The following is a 22,532-nucleotide window of genomic DNA, read 5'->3' as shown; positions in this document are numbered from 1 at the left end:
AAGTCGTATTCAATTAAAACACACACAAAACCGAGTCAGGAATATTCATGCCATGCACCGCTAATGACCTAATTGCGTATTTGCCGAGGTGTTTCAGGATTGTTATTCCAGCCGAAGGGGCGCGGCGTCCATCAAAGAAAACTAGCGCAGCGCCAAAGTTGAGGCCATCGCCAAACACAGTTAAGCCCCAATCTGATAATGGTCTAGCGAGGGACGTTTGCCAACGAGGCACCGTTACATGGCCGAGACAACTGACTCGTGCTAGCGACGCCACTTGTCAAAATGCCCTTGTCCACAACAATCTGGGATGGTTACATGATAGGATTCGAGGCGAGCTGCCCTGGTCAAGAGTCGTTGCAGGGTCTTGTTCCTGCTGCATGGTTGAGCTGGAGCATCTCCAGACGTAAGCGAGTGATCGATCTGCACAACAGATCGGATTCGCGAGACTCGAGCAGCAACGGCGTTGTCCATCACCTACGAGTGGGCCATTAGTCACAGCTTTCCATGAAAGAATCCGTAATTGTTCTGGTCCAGCGTCTAGAAGCTCTGAAAAACCCTTCGCCTCGGCGTTATTCAGCACCGAACGGCGGTCAAAGCGGTGTTCGAAAAGAATGTGTCAACGCTAGCCTCGGCCGGGAAGGTTCTGGTTCAGGGGCATATCGCCGAGAGCCTCAAGCAGCTTGGCAGAGAGCTAGGATGTTCTGCATCCGAGCGTCGACGCAGGGGACCCTTTTAAACTCAATGGTTTGCGCGCCCAGCTGACTGGTTAACGTAACATCGCTCTGTGTTGCCCCGAAAGACAAAAGAGTCTGGTTCCTGCACTTCGGAGGCTCTGCGTCTGTCAGGATGCTGCTCTTTTGACATTCTCTTTAACACAAGCTGGATAAGTGTTTCTTGCCTGCTCACTCCTACTGGCTTTTTCACCATGGCTTGGGGTGACCTCCCCGTCGAGAGCCGCACTCTAGAGCCTCTCGGATCCGATCTACGCAACGGCTTGACCGCCATCACCGTCCTCGCCTTCATTTCCTTTTTTGCTTCTAGCGGGCTTTTCTTCTACCTCGTGTATAAGCTTGCGACATGGCATTTCTTCATTAGGAATCAGCCAGCCGGCCACATCCAGCAGCAGACCGGCACAATACAGAGAGCCCTCGACTTTACGCTTGGCATCGACGGAATTTTCACCGACAACAACACCAACAATGAAGAGAACCATGGAGAGAACCAGGGGGCTGGAAAGGCAGATGGTGAAGAACGGCGGAAGCGACCCAATCAGTTCCTTATCCTCATCATCAACCTGCTTCTGGCCGACATGCATCAAGGAGTAGCCTTCTTCCTCAATGCCGAATGGCTACGGAGAGATGCCATCGTCGTCGGCACTGCAACCTGCTACACCCAAGGACTGTTTGTATCGTTGGGTGACTTAGCATCGAGCATGTTCATCACTGCCATCGCTGTGCACACCTACCTGGCAGTGGTTTCGCGTCGTCGCACGCCTCAGCTGGCACTGTACCTGGCCATCATCGCCATCTGGATATTCGTCTATGTCATATCCTTTGCACCTATCGCTGCGACTAGTAACGGAGCCGAGTATGGTGGATTCTTTGTCCGCGCCGGCAGCTGGGTACGTATCACCGTCTCTCGGAGTGAACTGCGACACTGACTTGAACCAGTGCTGGATGAACCGACGATATGAGAACCTGCGACTACTAACACACTACCTCTTCATCTTTCTCGCCCTTGGCACAACCTCGATCCTCTACACCATCATCTTCCTCAACATTCGCCGCCAAGCTCGTTCTGGGTCTTCCAACGAGGATGAAGACAACGCTCAGCTCCAGCTTAGCCGCAACCCTGCCTTCCTCATCTATCCCGTCATCTACGTTCTCTGCACCCTTCCCCTAGCTGCAGGTCGTATCGCAACGATGGCCGGTGCTAACGTGCCCAACGGCTACTTTTGTTTCGCGGGTGCAATGATTGCCTCGAACGGATCATTCGACTGCCTCCTCTTCGGCACGACCCGAAACGTCATCATTTTTGCATCCAAATACGAAGTCGACTCAAAGGACATTGGCTTGGGAACCTTTGCATTCCTAAAGACACCTATGAACCGCCGTTTCGGCAATACCATCTCAATCCAAGGTGGTCATCAACACGGTCAAGAAAACGATAATGCAGGAGGTTGGTGGACATGGTCAGGACGATCAAGCGGCCATGAACCACGAAGTCGGAAGGGTTTGGCACGGACTATCAGTCAAGAGTCACTTCGAGGACCTGCCATTCAGATGGACATGGTCACGTCTGTTGTTGTTGAAGTCGACGATGGTGCGGAAAGGGATCCTAGATATCCTGATCCTTCGTCGAGCTCTAATCCGTCGCTGAATAGCACCGAGAAGGATTTTACAAAGGTGATAGAGAGGACGTCATATACAAAGTCATAGTAGACAGTTAATAATGCAATTGAATCAGCCAAGTATCAGACCTTGACTTCATCTGCTGTAGCGTGTTCTTTCCCTTTTCTCTCAGCTCGTGACCTCTGAATTACCTACACCAGTCTGAGAGACCGCATCACTGGTCAATGTTATTGAGCAGTGAGCCTATCCCCCAGACTCGCCTTCTGTGCTGACGATGATTACTGATATCCTAGTGATGGAAAAATGCCGTGGAATGTTGATCACGGACGTAAATGTACGAGCTATAAAATCTACCTCTCGGGTGACCTTCTATGTACTAACCTGAGTCTCCGATCTACTAAAGAGAAGCGTCATCATCACCGACAATAATAGCAACACTAAAGAAACCTCAAGCTCAAACTGAAAGTTACGCATCCTTGAAATGACCCGTCTCCAGGTAATGTTGCTCGTCTCTCACGAGTACGTGCCCATCCCCGGCCACTGGGCAATCCTCGTATCCCCAGACGTAACAAAAGAAGGAACGCTATTCAACACCCTGGGAAATCACTTTGGCGGATTCTACGTTGATGTCAAGAAGAACATTTGCCCCAGTCCCGGTGAGAGCGTCAGCTCGTTTATCTTGGGCTCTGTCGATCAGCTAAAGCTTGCGCGTATGGAGGAGATCGCCAACTCGACCCCCAAACCTGCTCCTAATTGTCAAACTTGGGCACAGTGGTTTGCTCAAAGGTTGGTTGATGAGGGAATCCTGCCAACTTCGGCAATGGAAAAGTTTGAGACGGCACCCAGAACCTAGTTTGACAGAGTACCTGCATTTCCCTGGCACGTATGTGGTATGCTTCTCGTGGGAGCTTGTTATTTCGTAAGCCCAGAGGCAGGCAGTTATTGCAGATACCTATAATCACATGAACCATCCACAAATACTGAGATAGAACCCTTTGCTGTTTTTCACGGACTGTCTGCCAGGTCACAAGGGCAAATGTGTATAAGCACCCCGATGGCCCCCAACGTAACAACGCTGTGCCTGTGATTGCCTCGACCGATTTGAGAGACGGTTCTCACTGATTATATTGATTCATCAGTGGAGTGTTCAGTAGTGAGACTATTCAATACAATCACCTTCTGGCTGAGTGACGATCACCTCTTAGAACGAATAGACATCCATAGTGGTATGTTAATCACACACATAAATACACATTAGTAGTATAAATTCTGCCTGTCCCATGGGCCTGGCATCAACCAACTGGAATCATCAATCTACCAAAGAGAAATCTCATCATCAACAACAAGAACAGCTCTCAGTTTACGCCAACACTCGATCATTCCCAACATGTCTTTCACCATATGGCTGCTCATCTCCCACCACGGCGCGACTATCCCTGGCCAGTGGTCATTTTTCATGGCACCGGAAAGGACAGAGGAAGGAATGCTAATCAGCAACCGGATATTCACCAAGGGTTATTCTCTGAACCCTGCAGCGAGCCCGCTGACATATAGCACCATCTCCCTGGGCATCTTCCTTGACCAGGTAGCCAGCCATGAAGAAAAGATTCGACAAATCGCCGCGGCCGTCAAGATACCTGAGAGAACCGCGGGGGCTATCGTTGGGGTATGGTCTTTCTCATTCAAAATAGTGCTTGTGCTGACTGTTTATTTAGGTGCTCGACTGCCAGGCGTGGGCGTTTGCATTTGTCCAAGGCCTGATTGACGCACAGTATTTGAACCCATTTTCGATGGCAAAGCTGCGGGCGGCGCGTGATCTGCGGATAGATGGACCACCTATCAATATGTGATTTCTGAAGCTTGTGTTGGCACACATCGTGTGTCAAGGAAGATGACCATTAGTTGGTACCCAAGTTAATCACAAACGCAAATGCACATGGATGCTATAAAAACTTGGCTCTCCCGCGGACCTGCCATCAACCGACGTGAACTTCCAATCTACTAAAGTGTTATCAATATCAAAAGCAACAGCAACTCCAACTTGTATCAAATCCCAACCACTCTCGAAATGGCTCCCCTCAGCGTAATGCTACTCATTAACCACGACGATGCGTCTATACCCGGCCAATGGGCCATTTTTATAGCAAAGGATAGGAAACAGAAAGGAACCCTATTCCGCGCTGTGGAAAAAATATCCGATGGGATTAATCGTGAACTCAGACAGGGCTTTGTTATTAATCCCCAAGAGACGGTCAGCGTCATCACCCTAGGGGCTGTCGTTGACTTGGACCTTTGCCTTTTAGAAGAAATTGCCGCAGAGGTCGTCATGCCCTGGGCCAAGGGTGCTTGCTCCAAGGTATGGTGCTTCTGCCTGCACTTGGTTGAAGAGAAGATTGTGCTGACGGTTTATTCAGAAGGCTGACTGCCGAGAATGGGTCTTCTTGTTCGTCCAAGGCCTGGCCCAGGCTGGGTTTTTGAGACCCTGTGTAATGGAGAAGCTGCGGTTAGCACGTGGACTGCTATTAGACGGCCCAGCTATACGTGTCTAAGGCTTGTGGTGATGTTCATGAATACGTATTATCTCACGAAAGACCATTGGCTAGGGTCAAAACATGGCAAGACAGTAGTGTGGCGGTAGTTGGCCAAGGTGCCAGCAATCAAGTAATCCACATCTCCCTCCATTTTTACGCGGAATCATATGTATCTACTTTTAAATATCTCTTTTTAGCGAATCGTGCCATACTCGAAATCCAGGTACCTGGATGGTCTCTCCAGGTAACAACACTGTGCCTAATTACGTTGACCCGGATGACTCAGCGTGTGCTATGAAATACCGCCACCCGGCAACCACCAAGGTCGCGTCTCATCTCACCAACAACATCAACCATGAACGAGAAACGACCGCTCAATCCCGTCATCTTGGACGGACCCAAGCCCAAATCGGGCCTCGGACGATGGAAGTACCTATGCATCGGCGTCACGGTCCTCGCCGCGTGGCATTTCTTTGTCCCTCACGTGAGGTGCCCGCATCACCACCATTCGCGTCTCACGTATCCTGGCGAGAGCATCACCTGGGAACCGTGTGGAAGCATCAAGGATCGCTCTTTGGAGTGTAGCAGCGTTGATGTACCGATTGATCAGTTCAACAAGGATGCAAGCGACAAGACTTTTACCATCCCCATTATTCGTCTGCGCGGAAAGGAGGGGAGCCAGAACATCCTCCTGAACCCCGGAGGCCCCGGTGGCAGCGGCTTCGAGTTTATCCATCGACGAGGCGAGCAACTCAGCACCATCATCGGCGATGATCTCCACCTTTTGACGTTTGATCCCCGAGGCGTCAACTCGTCCAAGCCCCACGCTTCGTGCTATCCCACCAAAGAGGCCCGCAGGCAGCTGAGCTCTGTAAACAGCGCAGACCTCACCCAGAACGGCCCCGAAATGTACGCTTGGACTCACAACTTTGTCAGGGCGTGCGATGACACGATGGGCGAGTACGGAAAGTACATCAACACGCCACAGACTGCTGCCGACATGAACAGCATTCTGGACGCGGTTGGTCAGAAGGACATGTACTATTGGGGCTTCAGCTACGGCACGCTGCTAGGCCAGACCTACGCCACCCTCTTCCCAGAACGTTCCCACCGAGTGATTATTGATGGCGTCGTTAACCAGTTCAACTGGTACGGAGAACGCATCGACATGGAAGACATGGTCGATACAGAGAACGTTCTTGATGGTCTGCTCAAGGAATGCATCAAATCTGGTGATGAATGCGCCATGTCATCTCTCGCAGACTCTTGGGAAGGGCTCAAGACAAAGTTCCTCACTTTCATGAGCGAACTCAAGCAGCAACCGCTCAACGTCTACGTCAACAACAGCGTATACGGCCTCTTGGACTACCAAAAGATTTGGTACGGAGCGCTCTTCCCAGTTCTTTACAAGCCGGCCAACTGGTACAACTTCGCCGACCGTATTGGCAAGCTGATGAACGGGAACGCAACCGCTGCCCTCCAGGACTACGGGCTGGATGATTCACCAGACGGCGACGATTCTTTCTACACCATCAGCCTCAATGATGGTGTCTCTGGCCCTAAGTACTGGCCTCAGGATCTCGATTCGCTTCTGAACGTCATTGTTCCCTCGTTCAATCGCAGCGTCTTTGCCCAGGATGACCTCGTCTATTTCTTTGCCAAGCAACAGTGGCAGATCCCCAAGACGCACAACTACGTCCCGCGCAATGGCGTTCAGACCGCCCACCCTCTTCTGATCCTCACCACCACTTACGATCCAGTCTGTCCTCTTGTTTCAGCACGATCTGCCCGAGCTGCCTTTGAGGGTTCCAGGATTGTCGAGGTTGAGGGCTACGGTCACTGCTCCGTTGCAGTTCCGTCGCTCTGCCTTGCCAAGCACGCCCGAGACTTCCTTTACCGTGGAATTCTACCTGAGAATGACACCAAGTGCGAGGTTGATGAACCATACTTTGTCAAGCCCAACGTAACTGCGTCTGTCAAGATCTTTGACAATGCCGAGGATCAGGCTATTCACTTGGCTCAGATTGAGTTGGCCAATGATCCTGAGTGGCCACGACCCCGAGGCCCTTGGTAAAGCTGTGGGAGGGGTAACTGGGTGTGATGTAAGATAGCTTGTGTGTAAGCTTCAAATTGCGAACAAGTTTCGATTGATTGATGAGCTTCTTATGCTTTGCTTGAGCGTGACTGCTCCATTAATACGAATGAAATTGCGATCATTCTTGTCTGAGCGATTGCAGCCATTAAGCACCATCTCTGTTCTGTGGGAGTTTGAGCTTGGGTCACCATGCTGTGGTGGAGACTACTGGCTCAAGCCTTGGCCCATAAGCCTCAATTGCAGTCCCGATTCACAAGCAACACCAAGATTGGTCGCGTGGCCCAATGGCAAGGCGTCTGACTACGAATCAGAAGATTCTGGGTTCGATCCCCAGCGTGATCATTTTTTTGGTCTCCTCAGTTTTCGTGAAACGACCACAACGCACTATCTCCATCTTTTTTATTCTCCTTCAGAAACGAGAATGATCCGGCTGTGCATCATCTGCCGGCAGTTCAATGTCTGACACAGATCAGCAAGTTCATGTTACATCCAGTTGTCATCATCTCCACTCTGTGTCAATGTGCAACCCTTCTTTTCTTCCAAATATGACGAGATACTGCGCTCTCGGGCATCGGGGTTGATAGAAACTCTACGAAGGAATAGCTGTACATCTTATCGTATGACAGAGATCGGCAGTAGGACTATTCGGCCCCCGAGCTGGTATCCCTCCGCAGTCATAAATAATTGACCCTCAGTCCGCCTCTCTTACAAAGTCTGCTGGACAAACTTTTCTTCGAGCTTCATATTTCTTTTAAAACTTCTCAAAGGAAACATTACTCTATCACACATTGCATTTTATGTCCATTTTAACGCCCCTAATTACAATGCCAAAGTCAGCCACCATGCAAGTGTTGAGCAAGATCCCAACCCTATACCGCCTCCTCTTTCTGTACCTTGAACCTTTTCTCGCTATCGGCGCCGCTATACAGACGCACTTCGCTCCTAGAATCTTCCTAAACACCATGTCTCAGACAAGCCAGTACGCACCCGATAACCAGGTTATATATGACCAAGTTGCCGCCCTTTACACACTCTTTGCCTTCCACGAAGCTGTCCTCTTGAGATTGACAAACGATATCCGTGTATGGAAGGGTGTACTTGTTGGAATCTTTATCTGCGATATTCTCCACCTGTATGCGAGTTGGGCCTCCCTCGGGAATGACGTGTTCTGGAATCCTCTTGCGTGGAGAGTTGAGGACTGGGCGAATCTGGGGGCGCTTTGGGGACTGGGAGTCGTTCGCGTTGCTTTTCTGGCTGGAGTCGGGCTTCAGAAAGTCGGCGCCATCATCAAGAGAGAGTAGGAATGGTCTGGTAGCTTTGCTTACCCACATCGTATGGGTATTGGTTAGCTCAGAAGCAAGACATTTGGCTAGGCTTCCACTGCTTACGTTGCTGATATTTACTGTGAATTGTCCACGTCAGGCCTCAGCTTTGCTCAAACAAAGTTGTCACGGTCGCAGATGATGGAGTTATTTTGCTCACCAGACTTTGCCTTGCATATCGAGGAGCTTGCACGGCGCAACCGAGTACCTGGCCTCTCCATTGCAGTTGTTCAAAATGACCGAGTTGAGTCTGCGGGGTTTGGAATGGCCTCTGTTGAACATGACAGACCATGCACAGCTGACACGCTGTTTGACATTGCGTCATCCTCAAAGTCCTTGACAGCTGCCTCGATCGCATTGTTGGTCGATGACAATGAGAATTATCCCGAGATCCAGTATGATTCTGCCATGTCCGAGCTATTGCCTGACGACTTTGTCATGGCTGAGGATGAATACACCAAGGGCATCACTATTGATGATATCCTCGGACACCGAACTGGCATGCCTGGGTAGGTATTTTCTCCAAGGCCAAAGCATTCCACTTACCGACTTCTAGACACGACGACTCCTACATGGGCGAGCACTCAACACAGCCGGACAATGCAAGGTCCATCACCCGAAACCTGAGAAATCTTGCCGCCGCTGCTCCTCTGCGCTCGAGATACCTCTACTGCAACATGATGTACACCTCCGCGACGCACCTGGTAGAGGTGAAGACCAACAAACCTTTCAGCGAATTCTTGGAAGAACGCTTCTTCCAACCTCTTGGTATGGACTCGAGTAGCCTCCAACCCGACGGGACTAAAGCAAAGGGGTTGGGTGACAGACTAGCCAAGGGGCACATTTGGGACAAAACAACCTCATCGTACCGTGAAATCGAAGCCAGGAACTGTCCCGAGGGCCAAGGCGCTGGTTCAGTCATCTCAAGCGCCAACGACATGATCAAATGGATCAAGGCGATTGTTAACCAGGAAGGCCCTGTTAACGAAAACGTGTACCAAGGCCTGATCAAGGAGCGATCTTCTCGAGAACCAAAGGGTGGGAAGCTCAAGCCTCATACGTCTCCGACAAAGTACACCGCGGGAATGGAAGTTTACTGGTACCGTGACCATGCAGTATACGGTCACAATGGAGTCGTGTCTGGCTTTGGAAGTCGCTTTATCTTCCTCCCAAAGTTCAAGTTTGGCGCTGTTGTTCTTGGGAACGCGGAGGGGACAAACTCTGTGGCTGCACAACTGTTTCGGGATCTCATAGACGAGGTCGTTGGCGTGGCGAAAGAGGAGCGTATCCAACTTTTCACCAAGCAATTGATTGCGAAAAGCCAGAAAAATGGGAAGGCGAAGAATAGAACGCAAGAGACCCAAAGGAACGAAGGAAGAAATATCGCGAAAAAGCCCAACCAGAAGCAAAAAGACAACCGGAGCGAAAGCGCCCAGCCCCAGACAAGACCCCTCAGTCAATACACGGGCTACTACTGGAACGCCGGGTACCATGGTATGAAGGTCGAGATCAAGGACGACGCCTTGTTCATAGACGCTACGGACCGCTCGATGGGTTTTACTCTCGTCTTTGAGCATCAGCGAGACCAGACAAAGTACATTGCGCATCTGTCTGATTTCTGGGAGGGAGGCGATGACTTGATCCCAGCCGAGTTTGTATTCGATGGTGATAGGGCCGTCAATATGGGATTGGACTTGGAGCCTCTCATTGGAGATAAGATTTGGTTTGAGAGAAAAGACTCGGTGGGATAGTGACGATTTGGTACATGAAACCGGTCTATATCATACAGCTGCTTGATTTGTCCAGCATCACTGAGATTATGAGTTCATGAAGGCCCGTCCTGCCCCATACCCTGTCTCGACACCCATCACGACAGCTCCAGATGAAGTTAAACCGTAGTTTCCCTGACTGTCTATGGCCCTCTCCCACACTTCTAACGGAATGGTGTTTATCCTCGACCCTGTCTTTGTCTGTGTGCTTTTCCGCACACCGCTCCAATCGCTGTGCCTGATTTGCTTCTGCGTCTTGTCGACAATGGTTCTCGTGATCTCAACGACATCTTTGGTGTTTGCATCGTGCTGACGGCGTAGCTCTGCCAACTGATTCTCCATAATGACGGTTTCCTCCAGGCATTTCTCGTAGGTGCTGATAAGGTTCCATTCCTTGAGGCGGTCCATCCTCTCGGTGAATTGCTCGATGCGATGGACTTTTGCTTTGATCTTTTGGCATATGCTGCATGGTGTTGGTTTGTAGTTGCATTGGGAGACGAGTTTAAGGCCGCAGGTTTCGCCGACTCGACGTTCTTTGTGACATCGTTGTTGGAAACCGGCCCATTTCCAGTAGCCGCAGGACCAGACGGATTGGTTGAAGAAGCACATGGTGACAGATGTAAAAAGTAGTCGATCAAGAGCAAGGGAAACAGTTGCTTTGCCGCTGGACATGGTGTACCTCTACCATGCTTAAGTATCCATGCATCTTGTGTTGATTCAGGAAACCGCAATTTGCCCATGCGTTAGCTAGTTCCTCTTCTTGGTATAGACTGAACGGTTGCAAGCATGGATGTCCACCCATCACCCCACCGCAGAACCAACAACAGTCAGAACCAACACACACACACAACGTCGGCAAATCAGACAATTTTGGAAATGTGACCCGTTTTGCTGTTGGTTCGGTACCCCTTTTCTCCGGTCTGTGCATGTGATGATGCAGGACATACGAGGACTTGGCCAGGGCTTGTCCACTTTTGGTGTTTACAGGGGGTTGGTTCCGAATCCCAGCGGCAAGACATCTTGACGGGGCGCACTCCGGGCGTCTTAGCATGTGCCTGTTGGTTCATTGCCCAGGTCCCAACCACCTTGGCAAAGCTCCCTGTCAAAGTCGGGGCTCGGGGTTCCGGTTCATGCACGCCATTACTGCCAATTATAGCATACTACGGAGTAGCATTGGCTTCTAAGAGTAGATGGCGTTGCGGACTGAGTAGGATCAATTGAAGCCGACACCGATAAGAACAACCCTTGACTGTTAGTGCCAATCGGCTTCATATCCGAGGGCTTTATAATCCACCCACCTCAAGCACCAATGCGGGGTGATGGGCAGCATCACACTCCTCAACCACAATCACACAGGTTCTTTCACTTTCCTGAGAGTGTAGTCTTGAGTTGTCTTCTGATAAATCATCGATATTCGTCATACACAGAACAGCTTTTAAATCCCCCCCAACCAGCACAACCATGTCAGCGGACCCGGACCAGAACCTCACAATCACGGCTCAGTGCCTCTGCAGAGCGCATTCTTACTCGACATCGATCTCCCGCTCTAGCCTCCCTCTCCAAGGATCGATATGTCACTGCATGTCCTGCCGACATGTCACCGGAGCCATGTACACTAGTCATATCAAATGGCCTGGCCTGACTCGCGAGATTCTTAGCTCCAGCCTGGCGCGTTACGAGTTCACGTCAAATGTGAGCCTGTTGTTCTGCGGGACTTGCTCTAGCCCACTGTTCTGGGAAGAATACTACAAAGATAAGCCAGAGGTGCTTGATGTGTTTACGGGAGCATTGGATAATGCTACAGTAAAAAACCTGATCACTTTTCCGGATCAGATCTTTGTCGGAGATACCGAGGACGGGGGCCTTTCTCAGTGGCTGCTGAATGTGAATGAAGATGGTATAGAATCAAGGCGCTGGAAAGCAAGAGCTATCAAAAGCGAGACATTCGATAACGATAGACCGGCGCTAGTGGGCGCATCGGATGAACACCTCCAAAGCCCAAGGGATATCCCCATTCAGTGCCGTTGCAAGGGAGTTGACCTTGTTCTTCGGCGGTCCCCAGACGACTTCTCACCTACTGAATCCGGTTCACTGCCCTTTTTCGTTGATCCAACAACCCACCGACACATCGCGACTTTTGACGCATGCAACACTTGCCGCTCTATGTTTGGAGTCGAGATTGTCAACTGGACCTTTGCTCTGCTTCGCCAAATGCACTATGCGAGCCACACGGAGCAACCTGGTTTCCCGCAATCAGCGCAAGAGCTCCTAAAAGCTGTCTCCGGCCCCGATAGAGATGCTCGTCTTGGAACCCTGTCGCTATACAAGAGCTCGCCAGACGTTCAGCGGTACTTTTGCTCGCGATGCTCCGCTTCCGTCTTTTACGCTGTCGATGATCGTCCCGACCTCGTCGATGTGGCGGTTGGTCTTCTCGATGCACCAGAGGGGGCCAGGGCTGAAAGAGATTTGATTTGGAACATGGGCTCAAGGGTCGGTGGCGAAGACGACGTGGTTGGTGGATGGCGGGAAGGATTTGTCAACCGGGTTAAAGAAACAGCGGAGAAATGGAGAGTCGATAGAGGCTATCCCAAGACCTGGAGAAGGCTTGCAGCAGAGAAGAGTGCTTGAGCGGTACTTTTGACTTGTAGCGCGACTTGGGGGATTATGTATTTGCAAGTTATAACGAACCTGCACCTGTAGTTACTGTGTCTCATTCTCATCCTCACCAATGACATCTCCAAAAGAGGTCATCAGACATACTATATCTCATACTATTGGACTAATGCTCCATCTCCCTGGCAAACGGACTCCGCGACCGAATCTTGCGTCCAAAGAAATACAACAACCAAGGAATAGTAGTCAACAGCAATCCAAGACCACCGAGCAAACCTCCTGTACCTCCCAATGTCAAGCTTGAGATCATGCGCGCTGTGATGAGCGGAAACACTCCTCCCAATAGATTCCGGCAGAGACTCTGGGCTGCCAGGGCCGACGAGGCGTATTGATGATAGGTGTCGGCCAGGTAATTGAACACAGCCAGATAAATGCTGAAAATTCCCATTGTGCAGGAGCCCACAGCCAGCGCTGGCGAAACCCAAGATACGCTGGTTTTCGCACTGAATCCGAACCAGAACAAGCCGATAGGCAATAGGATGGATTGGACGCAGGGAGAGAAGAGACGCTGTTCGGGAGTACTTGATGGGGCCTTGTGAGGGAAGACTCTTCGAACAATAGGCTCTTGAACGAGTGCCAAAAAGATGCTGAGGATCGATCCAACAATGACTGCCGTATAAACCGCTCCCACTTGGGTGCTGTTAAAGCCGTAAACGCCTCTAAAAACAATTCCGATACTGCTGAACTGCATGTACAGAATAGCCCAAGCGAACGAAGCCCAGACGGAAAACCAAAACACAACAGACTCGGTGACTAGCAGCTTAAGGGGGAACGCAAAGCTTCTCCAGATGATGCTGATGTCGAGGTGCAGGGCTTCTGCGACAGAGGGAGAGAATTGCACGATCGCTCCAGTCGCCGTTTCGTACTGCATGGTGTTGAGCTCTTTGCACATTCTCCTCAAGAGCACATTGCTGCGCGTCTCTCCGAAGAAGAGGAAGAGAACTGCCGTCGTGGCTCCGATGGCGATGAGTTGAAGATAAAAGATCCATCTCCACCCCAAGTGATCGACGGCAATTCCACTGACCAGTGGTCCAAGGCCTGTGCCGACCATGATTGAGAGAGAGTAAAGCGCCATAGGTGTGTTACGATCTTGTTTGTGGTAGAGGTCGCTCACAACACCTCCTGTGAGTGTTGCAAAGACGGCAGCACCACATCCAGTGACGAACCGGGAGACCAACATGCCGGGGTAACTATCCGTGAGTGCGCAACCTAGGGTACCGAGGAAGAAGACAACTCCAGAGCCAACAAAGACCCAGTATCGACCGTGCAGTTCGCTCACGGGTGCAAGGATCATGGGCGTACAGCCAAAGCCGCCCACAAACAAGGTGATACCTGCGTTGAAGGCCGTGTCGCCGACATTCCACTTGTGCCTCAGCGGTTCTGAGGCAAGGGCGTAAGCACCGGCAGAGTAGGCTGCAAGCATCGAAGCCATAAAGGTTCCTGACAGGATGGTAATTTTTTTCTTGGTCGACCAGGTAAACGGCGATTGGAACTTGGAGAGATCGATTGGTGCATTGTCTTTAACGGCAACGTCTATCTGACGAGACAAGAGGTATTGCGGAAGTGAAAAGTCAGGATTGAGCGAGTCCAGCCCAAGTTGAGCTCGAACGAAGTTTGACCCGTCAACGGAAGAGTCATCGAGAGAGGGGTTCCTGGCGTCGTTGGGTTCCAACGCCAAGCCCTTCTCTATGGTCTGCCCCTCCTGCCCGGAAGCGGTTTCTTTCGAAGGCTGGTCTGGAAATAAAGAAGTCATTGTGATAGTGTAGTTGCCAAAAACAAAGTCCGTAAGATGGACTCGGCTAAAGATAAACGTTGTCGGCAACGACTCGGTAAACTAGACCTTTGCCAGCCGCTGAATGTGGACTAGACATTTCGGACTTTGAAGTATGCCAAGACCCGAGGATGCAACTCGGATTGAGGTAGCCGAATGTCGATCACGCCCTAGTTTAGGTTGACCGGGGAGAGACGGACTACTCCGGTCGGTGGCTGTTGGGTAGTCAGCATCGTGCATCACGAGGAATAAGCCATGTTGTCATCAGAATGAGACGATGATGAGTGTCTTTTTTTTTTTTGTGTTTAATGATTTCCAGTGTAAGATCTTTAGGGAAAAGCTATAAATGGGAGACCTGTCTGGAAAACTTGTTCGATACTCTTTTCCTTAGATGTTACTAGTCGCCTGGAGGCACTTCTTGCTCCAGCCTCCAGAGGCGGGCCCCATTCTCCTCACCTGGAGATTAGCACAACTAATCACCTCATGTGTTGGTTCTCTGAGAATACTTACCAAATTTGTTGCACATATTCTTTCTGTCTGCAACATGCCGACGCTGCGATGCTATCTCGATCGTGGAGCCCTTTGGGATCAAGCTATTTGTAATTATGTATCGGCTTGGGAGCCGAAGGATGATTAATAAGTCGGGTTCTAAACCCGGAGTTGTCTCGGGAGCCATCGTGAGGCTCGAGGAGCGTGTATTTATAAAAAGATGAAAAAGAAAAACAATATCAATGAAGAATTGGACCAGTTCACTGAAAGACACCGTTTCCTAAGCACAATCTTTCATCATGTCGACACCAGCAGCGGAACCGACACCTCAAATCCCATCTCTCGACCTCTTTTCTCTCAAAGGCAAAAACGCCTTTGTCACGGGAGGATCACGAGGCATTGGCGCCGCTATTGCCATTGCGTTGGCTGATGCGGGAGCCTCAGTCTGCATCGCCCAACGTGATACGACCAATACTGACACAGCTGATGCCATTCGGGATAGAGGGGTAAGGGCAGAGATTATTTCGTGCGACCTGGATGATATGGACGCCGTCAAGGGTGTCTTTCAGCGAGCACTGGATATCATGGACGGACGAATCGATATCCTCGTCAACTGTGGGGGCATTTTGAAGAGAAAAGAGGCCCTGTCGGTGTCAGAGGAAGAATGGGATGCCGTAAGAGCCAAGTTGACCCTTTGCATCTGCTCAAACTCACAAACAGCAGGTGATGGATATCAACCTCAAAGCACTATTCTTTCTCTGCCAAGCAGCCGGGCGACACATGGTTCCTCGACGATCAGGCAAAATCGTCAACATCGCCTCCATCAATAGCTTCATAGGCGGTGAAAACTACGCTCCGTACTCATCTTCAAAGGGTGGAGTATCACAGTTGACAAAGGCACTGAGCAACGAGTGGGCAAAGCACAACGTTCAAGTCAACGCCCTCGCACCAGGATATGTGGCTACAGATATGTAAGTGGAATCTTGTTGTGCTCTGTAAGAACAAAAGTGCTAATCTGTGCGTTGATAGGAACACTGCATTGCGACCGAATGCAGAGGTGACAGCGGCTGCGATAACTGGCTGCCCTGCTGGGAGATGGGGCACACCCGCTGATTACGCTGGACCTGCTGTGTTTCTCTGTAGCGATGCCTCTCAATACGTGACGGGCGAGGTTCTCGTGGTTGACGGCGGACTACTAGGCAAATGAGATATATCTGAGCGTTTAAAACGGGATAGCAGAGTTCTCTAGTGACTGGATCACCCAACAAATTGCATTTCGACTTTTATCTAGAAACTCGTAGTTTGCCCTAATCGAAGCGAGTTACAAACCCTTGCCAGCGACGATCCCTTCACCGTCATTTCGGCCCAACTCCTGAATAAAATAAAAAGACCAGGGAGTCGTGTCTGCACGTGACTTTCTTTGTCACATCATTTGTGATATCACATCCCCTGGCATCCCCCGCCCGTGTCACTCTTCTCCCCCCTCTTGCAGCCCGTTGACCAAACTCCCGGAACCGCTCTGATTGTGTTGGTGCAAACCATGTCGTCTCCTAAATCGCCTCCGAAATCCTCTCCTAGGTCGCCCGAGAGCCCTGAAGCGGCGGCGGCTCCGCACGCTGATGACAATATCGAGGCTGTTGGTTCAAACCCTGCCAAGCATCTCTGCATGGTTCCCCGCTTCAGTTCATGTTGGCTGATCGTGATTTATTGCGCAGGACACGGATAGCGACTCGGCTTACTCCGTGGGGTAAGAGGATCTTGGAGATGCGATTTTTGCTGTGCCTGTTCTAATATGGTGTATAAGTGCGGTGACCGATACCGAATCGCTGAGGTCTTCTATTCTCGACTATAAATGGGAGAATGGTAGAAGATACCACTCGTACGGCGACGGCACCTACTGGCAAGTACTTAAAGCTCAAAAGGGCCCAGATCTGTACACTGACCTTGAAATAGGGGGCCCAATGACGATCGTCAACAAGAGGCTGAAGACTTGATGTGAGACCTCTTCAAAATGCGCATATTGGCCTTCATCTAACTTGGAGTTAGTCATGAGCTATTCCGGATTGTGCTCGACGGTAAACTTTATAAAGCTCCTATTGGTGACCACCCACAGGTCTGTCTTCGACTGCTTAGCTCAAATTTTGTCACGACTGACGATAAGTAGGACGTTCTAGATCTCGGCTGCGGTACAGGTATCTGGGCCATGTAGGTTCTCACCATAGCCCGCTCTTCTTAAGAGAGCCCCAGTTGACGTTTCTAGCGAAATGGCAGACCTGCACCCAGGCGCCGAGGTTGTCGGTGTCGACCTGTCACCTATCCAGCCAAACTTTGTCCCTCCTAACTGCAAGTTCGAGGTGGATGATATTAATAAGGACTGGACCTTTCCAGAGAACAAGTTTGACTTGATCCATATTCGCTACATGACAGGCACTGTGCCGGACTGGACCGAGCTCCTGAAGAAAGTCCAGAAGTGGGTTGATCTCTCACGCCAAATACCATACTGGCGTTGTCTAATTATATTGTAGGCACCTTAAGCCTGGCGGCTGGGTAGAGCATGTCGAGCTATGGGGCGACGCCAGATCCGATGATGAGACCCTTACGCCCGAATCCCCTCTTAAGACTTGGGTCAAGATCTTCAACGAGGTCGGCGAAAAGATCAACAGACCATTTTTCTGGAATCCAGTCGACCCCTTCAGAGAAGCCGGCTTCACCAACATCACCGAAGACAAGGTCAAGGTTCCAATCGGTACCTGGCCAAAGGACAAGCATCTCAAGCAGTGGGGTGCTTGGAACCGACAGTTTCTGCTGCAGGGTCTTGAAGGATTCTCTATTCGCAGCTTGACTGAGCTTTTGGGTGTAAGTTTGAATTTATATTCGGCATATTGGATGTTGAGCTAATGTTGTTATGACAGTGGGAGTATGAGAAGGCGCAGATGTTTTTGGTGGATATGCGCAAAGAGATTCTGAGCCGGGATGTTCATTCCTATGTGCTGGTGTAAGTTGACTTATCCTCCCTCGTTCCAGGATAGGATACTCATTTAATCTAGAACTACTGTCTATGGCCAAAAGCCCGAAGCCTGAAAGAAAGGTACTGCACTGCACGTCTGGTCCAGGTGACGCCGTCCGTCACCCTTCATACAGAATTGGACTGAACTTGCGGCTCCTTCTCATGTTTTAAATGATGGAAATCGACATATGAACTGTCAATTGTCCGGTTCTATTGCTCGAGGGGCGGAAGGGGGCACGATTTGAACGTTTTTGGAGGGTTTGTAATAGCATTTCTGCAATGGACTTCTCTCTTATAGATAGATTGCTAGACATAGTAGCGAGCGCGATATTTCTGACACGATATTGTTATCACGCCCGATTTTGCATAGGATTACCTAACGGACTAACCAAGGTGTCACAGAGCACTTGTGTCAGCTCATAACTAACCTTCCGCCTTCTATGACCCTCTATGCTTCTCTGCTCAAATCTGATACCACTCAAGCAATCCACTCAAGCTATTCATCCAGATGAAGGAAGCCATTGTCGCAGAGGGCCCCATTGTGACCATCCAGGGTGTCCCCATACCCCAAACCTCAGATTACCCATAGGATTGCCATGACCTCGGCGCCGCCCGGATATGTTAAGCCAACCTCTCGAGCTGGAAACCGCAACAGCCCGTCATTCGAAGAAGTTTCCGATCCATTAGAGTTGATGCCAGAGCTCTACAGACTGTTTATGTCGGCTTGTCACAAGACATCCTACTCCCATGTTAGATCCGGACACCCATTTCACAAGGTCAACTTTGCTTCAGCGCTGTTGTCAAGTTACTAGAACATGCCCAAAATAAAAGTTAATTTTCTATCAAGCAATGCCAGGTCTAACTCTAAAGAAATACAAGTAGTAAGTCTTGAAAGGAAATATCATGTGATTGGGGATGGTGTTTGGGGTGATAGACATAACTGTCCCAAGAAACATCCACAGGGAAAGGAAATTTGAGTGTACGTCTCTCCAGGAAGGTGATCGAGACTGATACTAGGGCATCAACATTCCATGACGCTCCAATGCCTCACGTGTTAGGGCAATGCGTGATGCTTCAGCCAAATGCCTAGACTTCAGTGTAAACTGCGCTCGCCGGTAGATCCAAGCGCTTGCGCATCGAGAGATGGTGCTGATATACAATCTGGCCGTCCGAGTCCACGGATCTTGACCATGAGTTGAGCGGAAGAAGCTCAGTTGATTCGCAAATTGGCCGATGGTCGTCATTCAGGCTCATCATGGCCAAAAACCATAGAGCAAGGTTGATTGTAAGGGCGCTGTCTCCAGACGCACCCCATGGAATGGCCTGCCACTCAACATGGAAGGCTCTGGACGTGCCCGCCTGAGAGACGCGGACAACGACAACCTCGTTGCTGGTGAGAACAAAGCCATACCGAGTGCCTGCGATCCTACAGTACGTGACAAGCCGGCCGATTGGGTACTTGGCGGATTCTGAAGTCCCCAGAAGGTCGCTGGAGTTCCACTGCTTGGCATATTGGACACAACTAACGAGAAGTGCCCTATCATTGCCAGAAAGCAACGTGAATGCTGGACAGAGACCTTGCAAGGATAGTGATGGGCGAAACTCGGAAGTTGGTAGATGGCGCCCCAGCCGGATGCCAATGTGGCGAGCTCCAGCTTCCATGGTGTACTGAAGAATGGGGAAAATATGGCGCTGCCCGACCGTCTTGATATCAGCGAGGGATCTAATGCTAGGCATCTCCGTACGGGCGTGGTTCGTGACCTGAACTTGTTCATTCAGGATGTCTCCATACGCCTCGATAAGCGTTTCGAGGTTGAACTCAGTCCAGTTGGACACTTCGAAACAGTTGACTGGTGCCGCAGTCTTGTCTTGGGGCACAGTCCTTGATGGACTTGACTCGTCCCGAATCGGCGGGTTGGCCTTAGTGAGGATGGCCTGCAGAGACTCGAAAGGGGCAGCCCAGGGAAACATGATGGAAGGGATGAGTGCAAAAATGTGGAACGCCATGGTGTTCCGGGGGATGACGTTACTGTCAAGACAGGAGGAAGGGTTGGGGACTGCGCGAGAAGAAATGACAAGGATGCGATCGATACCGAGTTGGTGGGAAGTTTGGGGATGAAGTGAGCGTCTAGGATGGAGCTGAAACTAGGTATTTTATACTCAAATCACCTCCATAGTCTGACCCATCATCAACTAGAGGCGAAGCACAATGCTTGAGACATTACTCTGTGCCTCTCAAGAAGAGAGTTGCCTTGTGACAGGCACACAAAGTGTTAGACACTCAAAGAGTTGCGTCTTGCCAGCATTCCCCACGTAGGCAAGGTCTAGCGTGGAAATCTCCCTGTACCAGTGCCATGTGTCTGGCCTCCTTGTTTGACCTTTGCTTCTGGCCTGCGCAAAACTGAAAGTCTTCAAACCCACGGGCTGGCCTCATCCACTTGAGGGGCCACGTAGCCGCGTTGCTGTGAGCTGGCGAGGGCCGGGTTGCCTTGCTGTCAGGTATTCAATCAAGCATTTAACGCTACAAGGGAGACAAAGACAAGGCGCTGACAGCCATCCACATGTATCCTTTGAACTGGTACCCTTTGGATTGTTCTTAATGACGTCTCCTAAAGAAGCCGCTAGCTACACTAGAAAAAGAAGACGCTTATTAGCAGACGCACTCTTTGGGTCCTCTCTGCTTTGTTCTAGGCAACGCTCCACGGCTCCCTACCGCAACGGCTGGGCCAACTTGCAGTAACAAAGGCATATAAAGCATCCACCACAAAGGGGCTTTTTTTTTTTTTTTTTTTTTTTGGAAACGTCACAAAATTGACAGAAAAAGAACACAAAACATCCGCAAAGGCGTTCTGCAACCGGCGCTTGCATGATTTGTCCCGCAACTTTTAACAGTCCTTTGAGCTGCAACGCTGCAAAGATCAGCCTCAAGTCAAAGCTGCCCTCTAGTCCATTCTGGCTATCTTTAGCCACGTTGATTAATGCTCAGCCTTTGTTGCTTTGTTCCCACCCGGATGGATGTGAGATGACGTCGAATAGATACCCAGGTGAACGGGCTAACTTTTCCCATCCTTTGTTTGCTCTTGCTGCTTATGAAAAGTTGAATGGTTCATCATCTGTCCTTAAAACAACCGTATGTCCAACTCTACTTTGTCGATTTCTTGTACCAAACGAAACTACCTGATTACACTTGACCATCATACAAGACAGCCCTTGCTCGTATCTATCACCTTATTTCTATTTTGACCCTTCGACATGCCTACTCTCAAGCCCCTCCCTGATTGCGAGGGCCCGAAGCTCGAATGCTTCACCGATGACCTCCTTGCCCATGACTTCAAGTTTCTGGAAATTGCCGGCGTGGGGACCCACGGTACCACTGTCAAAGCTGAGATTGACGGAAAGCTCTATGCCATCAAGATTGTTAGTTTGTGCCGTCCCCATACTTCGCCCCAGATATCGGCTAACTCTTAACCCCAGTTCCGCACCGAGGGAACCACCCAGCCTTGTGCGCATCTGTGCCCCCTCCAAAAAGATCCATACGACGGAGAGGCTTATAACCATAAAGAGAGATACGGTTGGTCTGACTCGTTGATAGAGACCTTGGTTCTTTATGCCACGTCCTTCAACAACGAGTGTCGCGTGTTTGGGAGGTTGAAGGAAGTGGGCCGTGAGGATCTTGCCGTTCGCGTGCATGGCTACATGCCAGTGTATCTGAATGAGCAGGTGGAAGAACAGTTCAAGATTGCAATCGGCAACAGTCGTAATATCATATCGACATCTGGAGCCCAATTGTTAGAGCATCTGGACCCCGAAGAGCCACTCATGGCCATCGTCAAAGACTGGGCCCCGGGAGGAGCCCCGGCTCATGATGAAGAAGCCCAGAAGGAGGAGGAGTGGTTACGGCCTACCAAGTTTCCTAAAATGCTACGCGACCTCAAGGAGCTACACAAGTGTGGCATCGTTGTTCGCGACCTCAAGTACCAACAGTATATCAACGGTACGCTCGTCGACTTCAGCCACGCCTGGACAATCCCACACATCTGGGGTCCTGAACAAGGGCTTCAACCACGCTGGGCATTCGCGAGCATGGCGGCCTGGGACTTGTACTGCTTCCAGTATGAGGTGATTGGGGAGTGGAACCTTGACGCCAAAGTCCCCAAATATCGACAAAAACCTTGCCGACTCGTCGCTTACAGGGGCATCAATGGGCGGAGCATCCGAGAGTATGGGCAGATGACCAACGGGCCCTCGGTGTACGACCACCTTAGGCCGCGTCCAGGCAGGCAGGGGCCTTTCCTCCCTTTATTAAACTACGAAGGTGCCCTCGTGTACATGACCCAAGATCCACCATACGACCCATCTCTTTTCGACTGGAGAAATGTCGGAAAACAAGCCGGTAAAAACACAAAGGGGGCAGTGACGAGAAAGAGAAAGGCGGCGGCTCAGCAATCCCGACAAGCAAAGAAGGTCAAGCCAGCAGACGAACCGGAGAAGGATAAGAAGACCAAGCCGACATCAAAGGCTTAG

The 22,532-nt window shown here is 50.5% G+C and overlaps 11 protein-coding genes and 1 pseudogene across 12 annotated transcripts, besides 1 other annotated feature; 9 read left to right on the top strand and 3 right to left on the bottom strand.

Moving 5' to 3' along the window:
* Nucleotides 1–925: 925 nt before the first annotated feature.
* On the top strand, nt 926–3,204 carry NCS57_01340200 (G-PROTEIN-RECEP-F1-2 domain-containing protein; the record flags this gene model as incomplete). The annotated part of the gene is made up of 3 exons (XM_053063040.1): nt 926–1,621; nt 1,671–2,405; nt 2,848–3,204. 3 exons carry the CDS (start codon nt 926–928, stop codon nt 3,202–3,204), a joined length of 1,788 nt encoding a protein of 595 aa, XP_052907935.1.
* Nucleotides 3,205–3,738: 534 nt separating this feature from the next.
* Nucleotides 3,739–4,201, top strand: NCS57_01340100 (uncharacterized protein; the record flags this gene model as incomplete). The annotated part of the gene is made up of 2 exons (XM_053063039.1): nt 3,739–4,017; nt 4,067–4,201. The coding sequence occupies 2 exons, from the start codon at nt 3,739–3,741 to the stop codon at nt 4,199–4,201; spliced, it is 414 nt and encodes a 137-aa protein (XP_052907934.1).
* Nucleotides 4,202–5,240: 1,039 nt separating this feature from the next.
* Nucleotides 5,241–6,956, top strand: NCS57_01340000 (annotated as a pseudogene). Its single transcript has one exon.
* Nucleotides 5,241–6,956: a sequence feature.
* An 863-nt stretch (nt 6,957–7,819) lies between these two features.
* NCS57_01339900 (uncharacterized protein) lies at nt 7,820–8,278 on the top strand (the record flags this gene model as incomplete). Its single annotated transcript, XM_053063038.1, has 1 exon — nt 7,820–8,278. The coding sequence occupies one exon, from the start codon at nt 7,820–7,822 to the stop codon at nt 8,276–8,278; it is 459 nt and encodes a 152-aa protein (XP_052907933.1).
* Nucleotides 8,279–8,534: 256 nt separating this feature from the next.
* NCS57_01339800 (uncharacterized protein) lies at nt 8,535–10,050 on the top strand (the record flags this gene model as incomplete). The annotated part of the gene is made up of 3 exons (XM_053063037.1): nt 8,535–8,547; nt 8,598–8,808; nt 8,856–10,050. 3 exons carry the CDS (start codon nt 8,535–8,537, stop codon nt 10,048–10,050), a joined length of 1,419 nt encoding a protein of 472 aa, XP_052907932.1.
* A 66-nt stretch (nt 10,051–10,116) lies between these two features.
* Nucleotides 10,117–10,677, bottom strand: NCS57_01339700 (uncharacterized protein; the record flags this gene model as incomplete). The annotated part of the gene is made up of 1 exon (XM_053063036.1): nt 10,117–10,677. The coding sequence occupies one exon, from the start codon at nt 10,675–10,677 to the stop codon at nt 10,117–10,119; it is 561 nt and encodes a 186-aa protein (XP_052907931.1).
* Nucleotides 10,678–11,529: 852 nt separating this feature from the next.
* On the top strand, nt 11,530–12,696 carry NCS57_01339600 (CENP-V/GFA domain-containing protein; the record flags this gene model as incomplete). The annotated part of the gene is made up of 1 exon (XM_053063035.1): nt 11,530–12,696. One exon carries the CDS (start codon nt 11,530–11,532, stop codon nt 12,694–12,696), a length of 1,167 nt encoding a protein of 388 aa, XP_052907930.1.
* Nucleotides 12,697–12,847: 151 nt separating this feature from the next.
* On the bottom strand, nt 12,848–14,494 carry NCS57_01339500 (MFS domain-containing protein; the record flags this gene model as incomplete). The annotated part of the gene is made up of 1 exon (XM_053063034.1): nt 12,848–14,494. The coding sequence occupies one exon, from the start codon at nt 14,492–14,494 to the stop codon at nt 12,848–12,850; it is 1,647 nt and encodes a 548-aa protein (XP_052907929.1).
* An 806-nt stretch (nt 14,495–15,300) lies between these two features.
* On the top strand, nt 15,301–16,208 carry NCS57_01339400 (uncharacterized protein; the record flags this gene model as incomplete). The annotated part of the gene is made up of 3 exons (XM_053063033.1): nt 15,301–15,675; nt 15,725–15,972; nt 16,031–16,208. The coding sequence occupies 3 exons, from the start codon at nt 15,301–15,303 to the stop codon at nt 16,206–16,208; spliced, it is 801 nt and encodes a 266-aa protein (XP_052907928.1).
* A 288-nt stretch (nt 16,209–16,496) lies between these two features.
* On the top strand, nt 16,497–18,082 carry NCS57_01339300 (uncharacterized protein; the record flags this gene model as incomplete). The annotated part of the gene is made up of 10 exons (XM_053063032.1): nt 16,497–16,637; nt 16,717–16,748; nt 16,806–16,901; nt 16,955–16,996; nt 17,048–17,114; nt 17,166–17,206; nt 17,262–17,471; nt 17,527–17,857; nt 17,914–17,996; nt 18,049–18,082. Exons 1-10 carry the CDS (start codon nt 16,542–16,544, stop codon nt 18,080–18,082), a joined length of 1,032 nt encoding a protein of 343 aa, XP_052907927.1. The 5' UTR covers nt 16,497–16,541.
* Nucleotides 18,083–19,094: 1,012 nt separating this feature from the next.
* On the bottom strand, nt 19,095–20,015 carry NCS57_01339200 (uncharacterized protein; the record flags this gene model as incomplete). The annotated part of the gene is made up of 1 exon (XM_053063031.1): nt 19,095–20,015. The coding sequence occupies one exon, from the start codon at nt 20,013–20,015 to the stop codon at nt 19,095–19,097; it is 921 nt and encodes a 306-aa protein (XP_052907926.1).
* A 1,245-nt stretch (nt 20,016–21,260) lies between these two features.
* Nucleotides 21,261–22,532, top strand: NCS57_01339100 (uncharacterized protein; the record flags this gene model as incomplete). Its single annotated transcript, XM_053063030.1, has 2 exons — nt 21,261–21,425; nt 21,483–22,532. The coding sequence occupies 2 exons, from the start codon at nt 21,261–21,263 to the stop codon at nt 22,530–22,532; spliced, it is 1,215 nt and encodes a 404-aa protein (XP_052907925.1).

This window comes from Fusarium keratoplasticum, chromosome 11 (assembly GCF_025433545.1).
Source record: "Fusarium keratoplasticum isolate Fu6.1 chromosome 11, whole genome shotgun sequence".
In the NCBI taxonomy this organism is placed as follows: domain Eukaryota; kingdom Fungi; phylum Ascomycota; class Sordariomycetes; order Hypocreales; family Nectriaceae; genus Fusarium; species Fusarium keratoplasticum.
The sequence above is the reverse complement of the archived record's forward strand: the minus strand, read 5'-3'. Positions and strand labels throughout refer to the sequence as shown.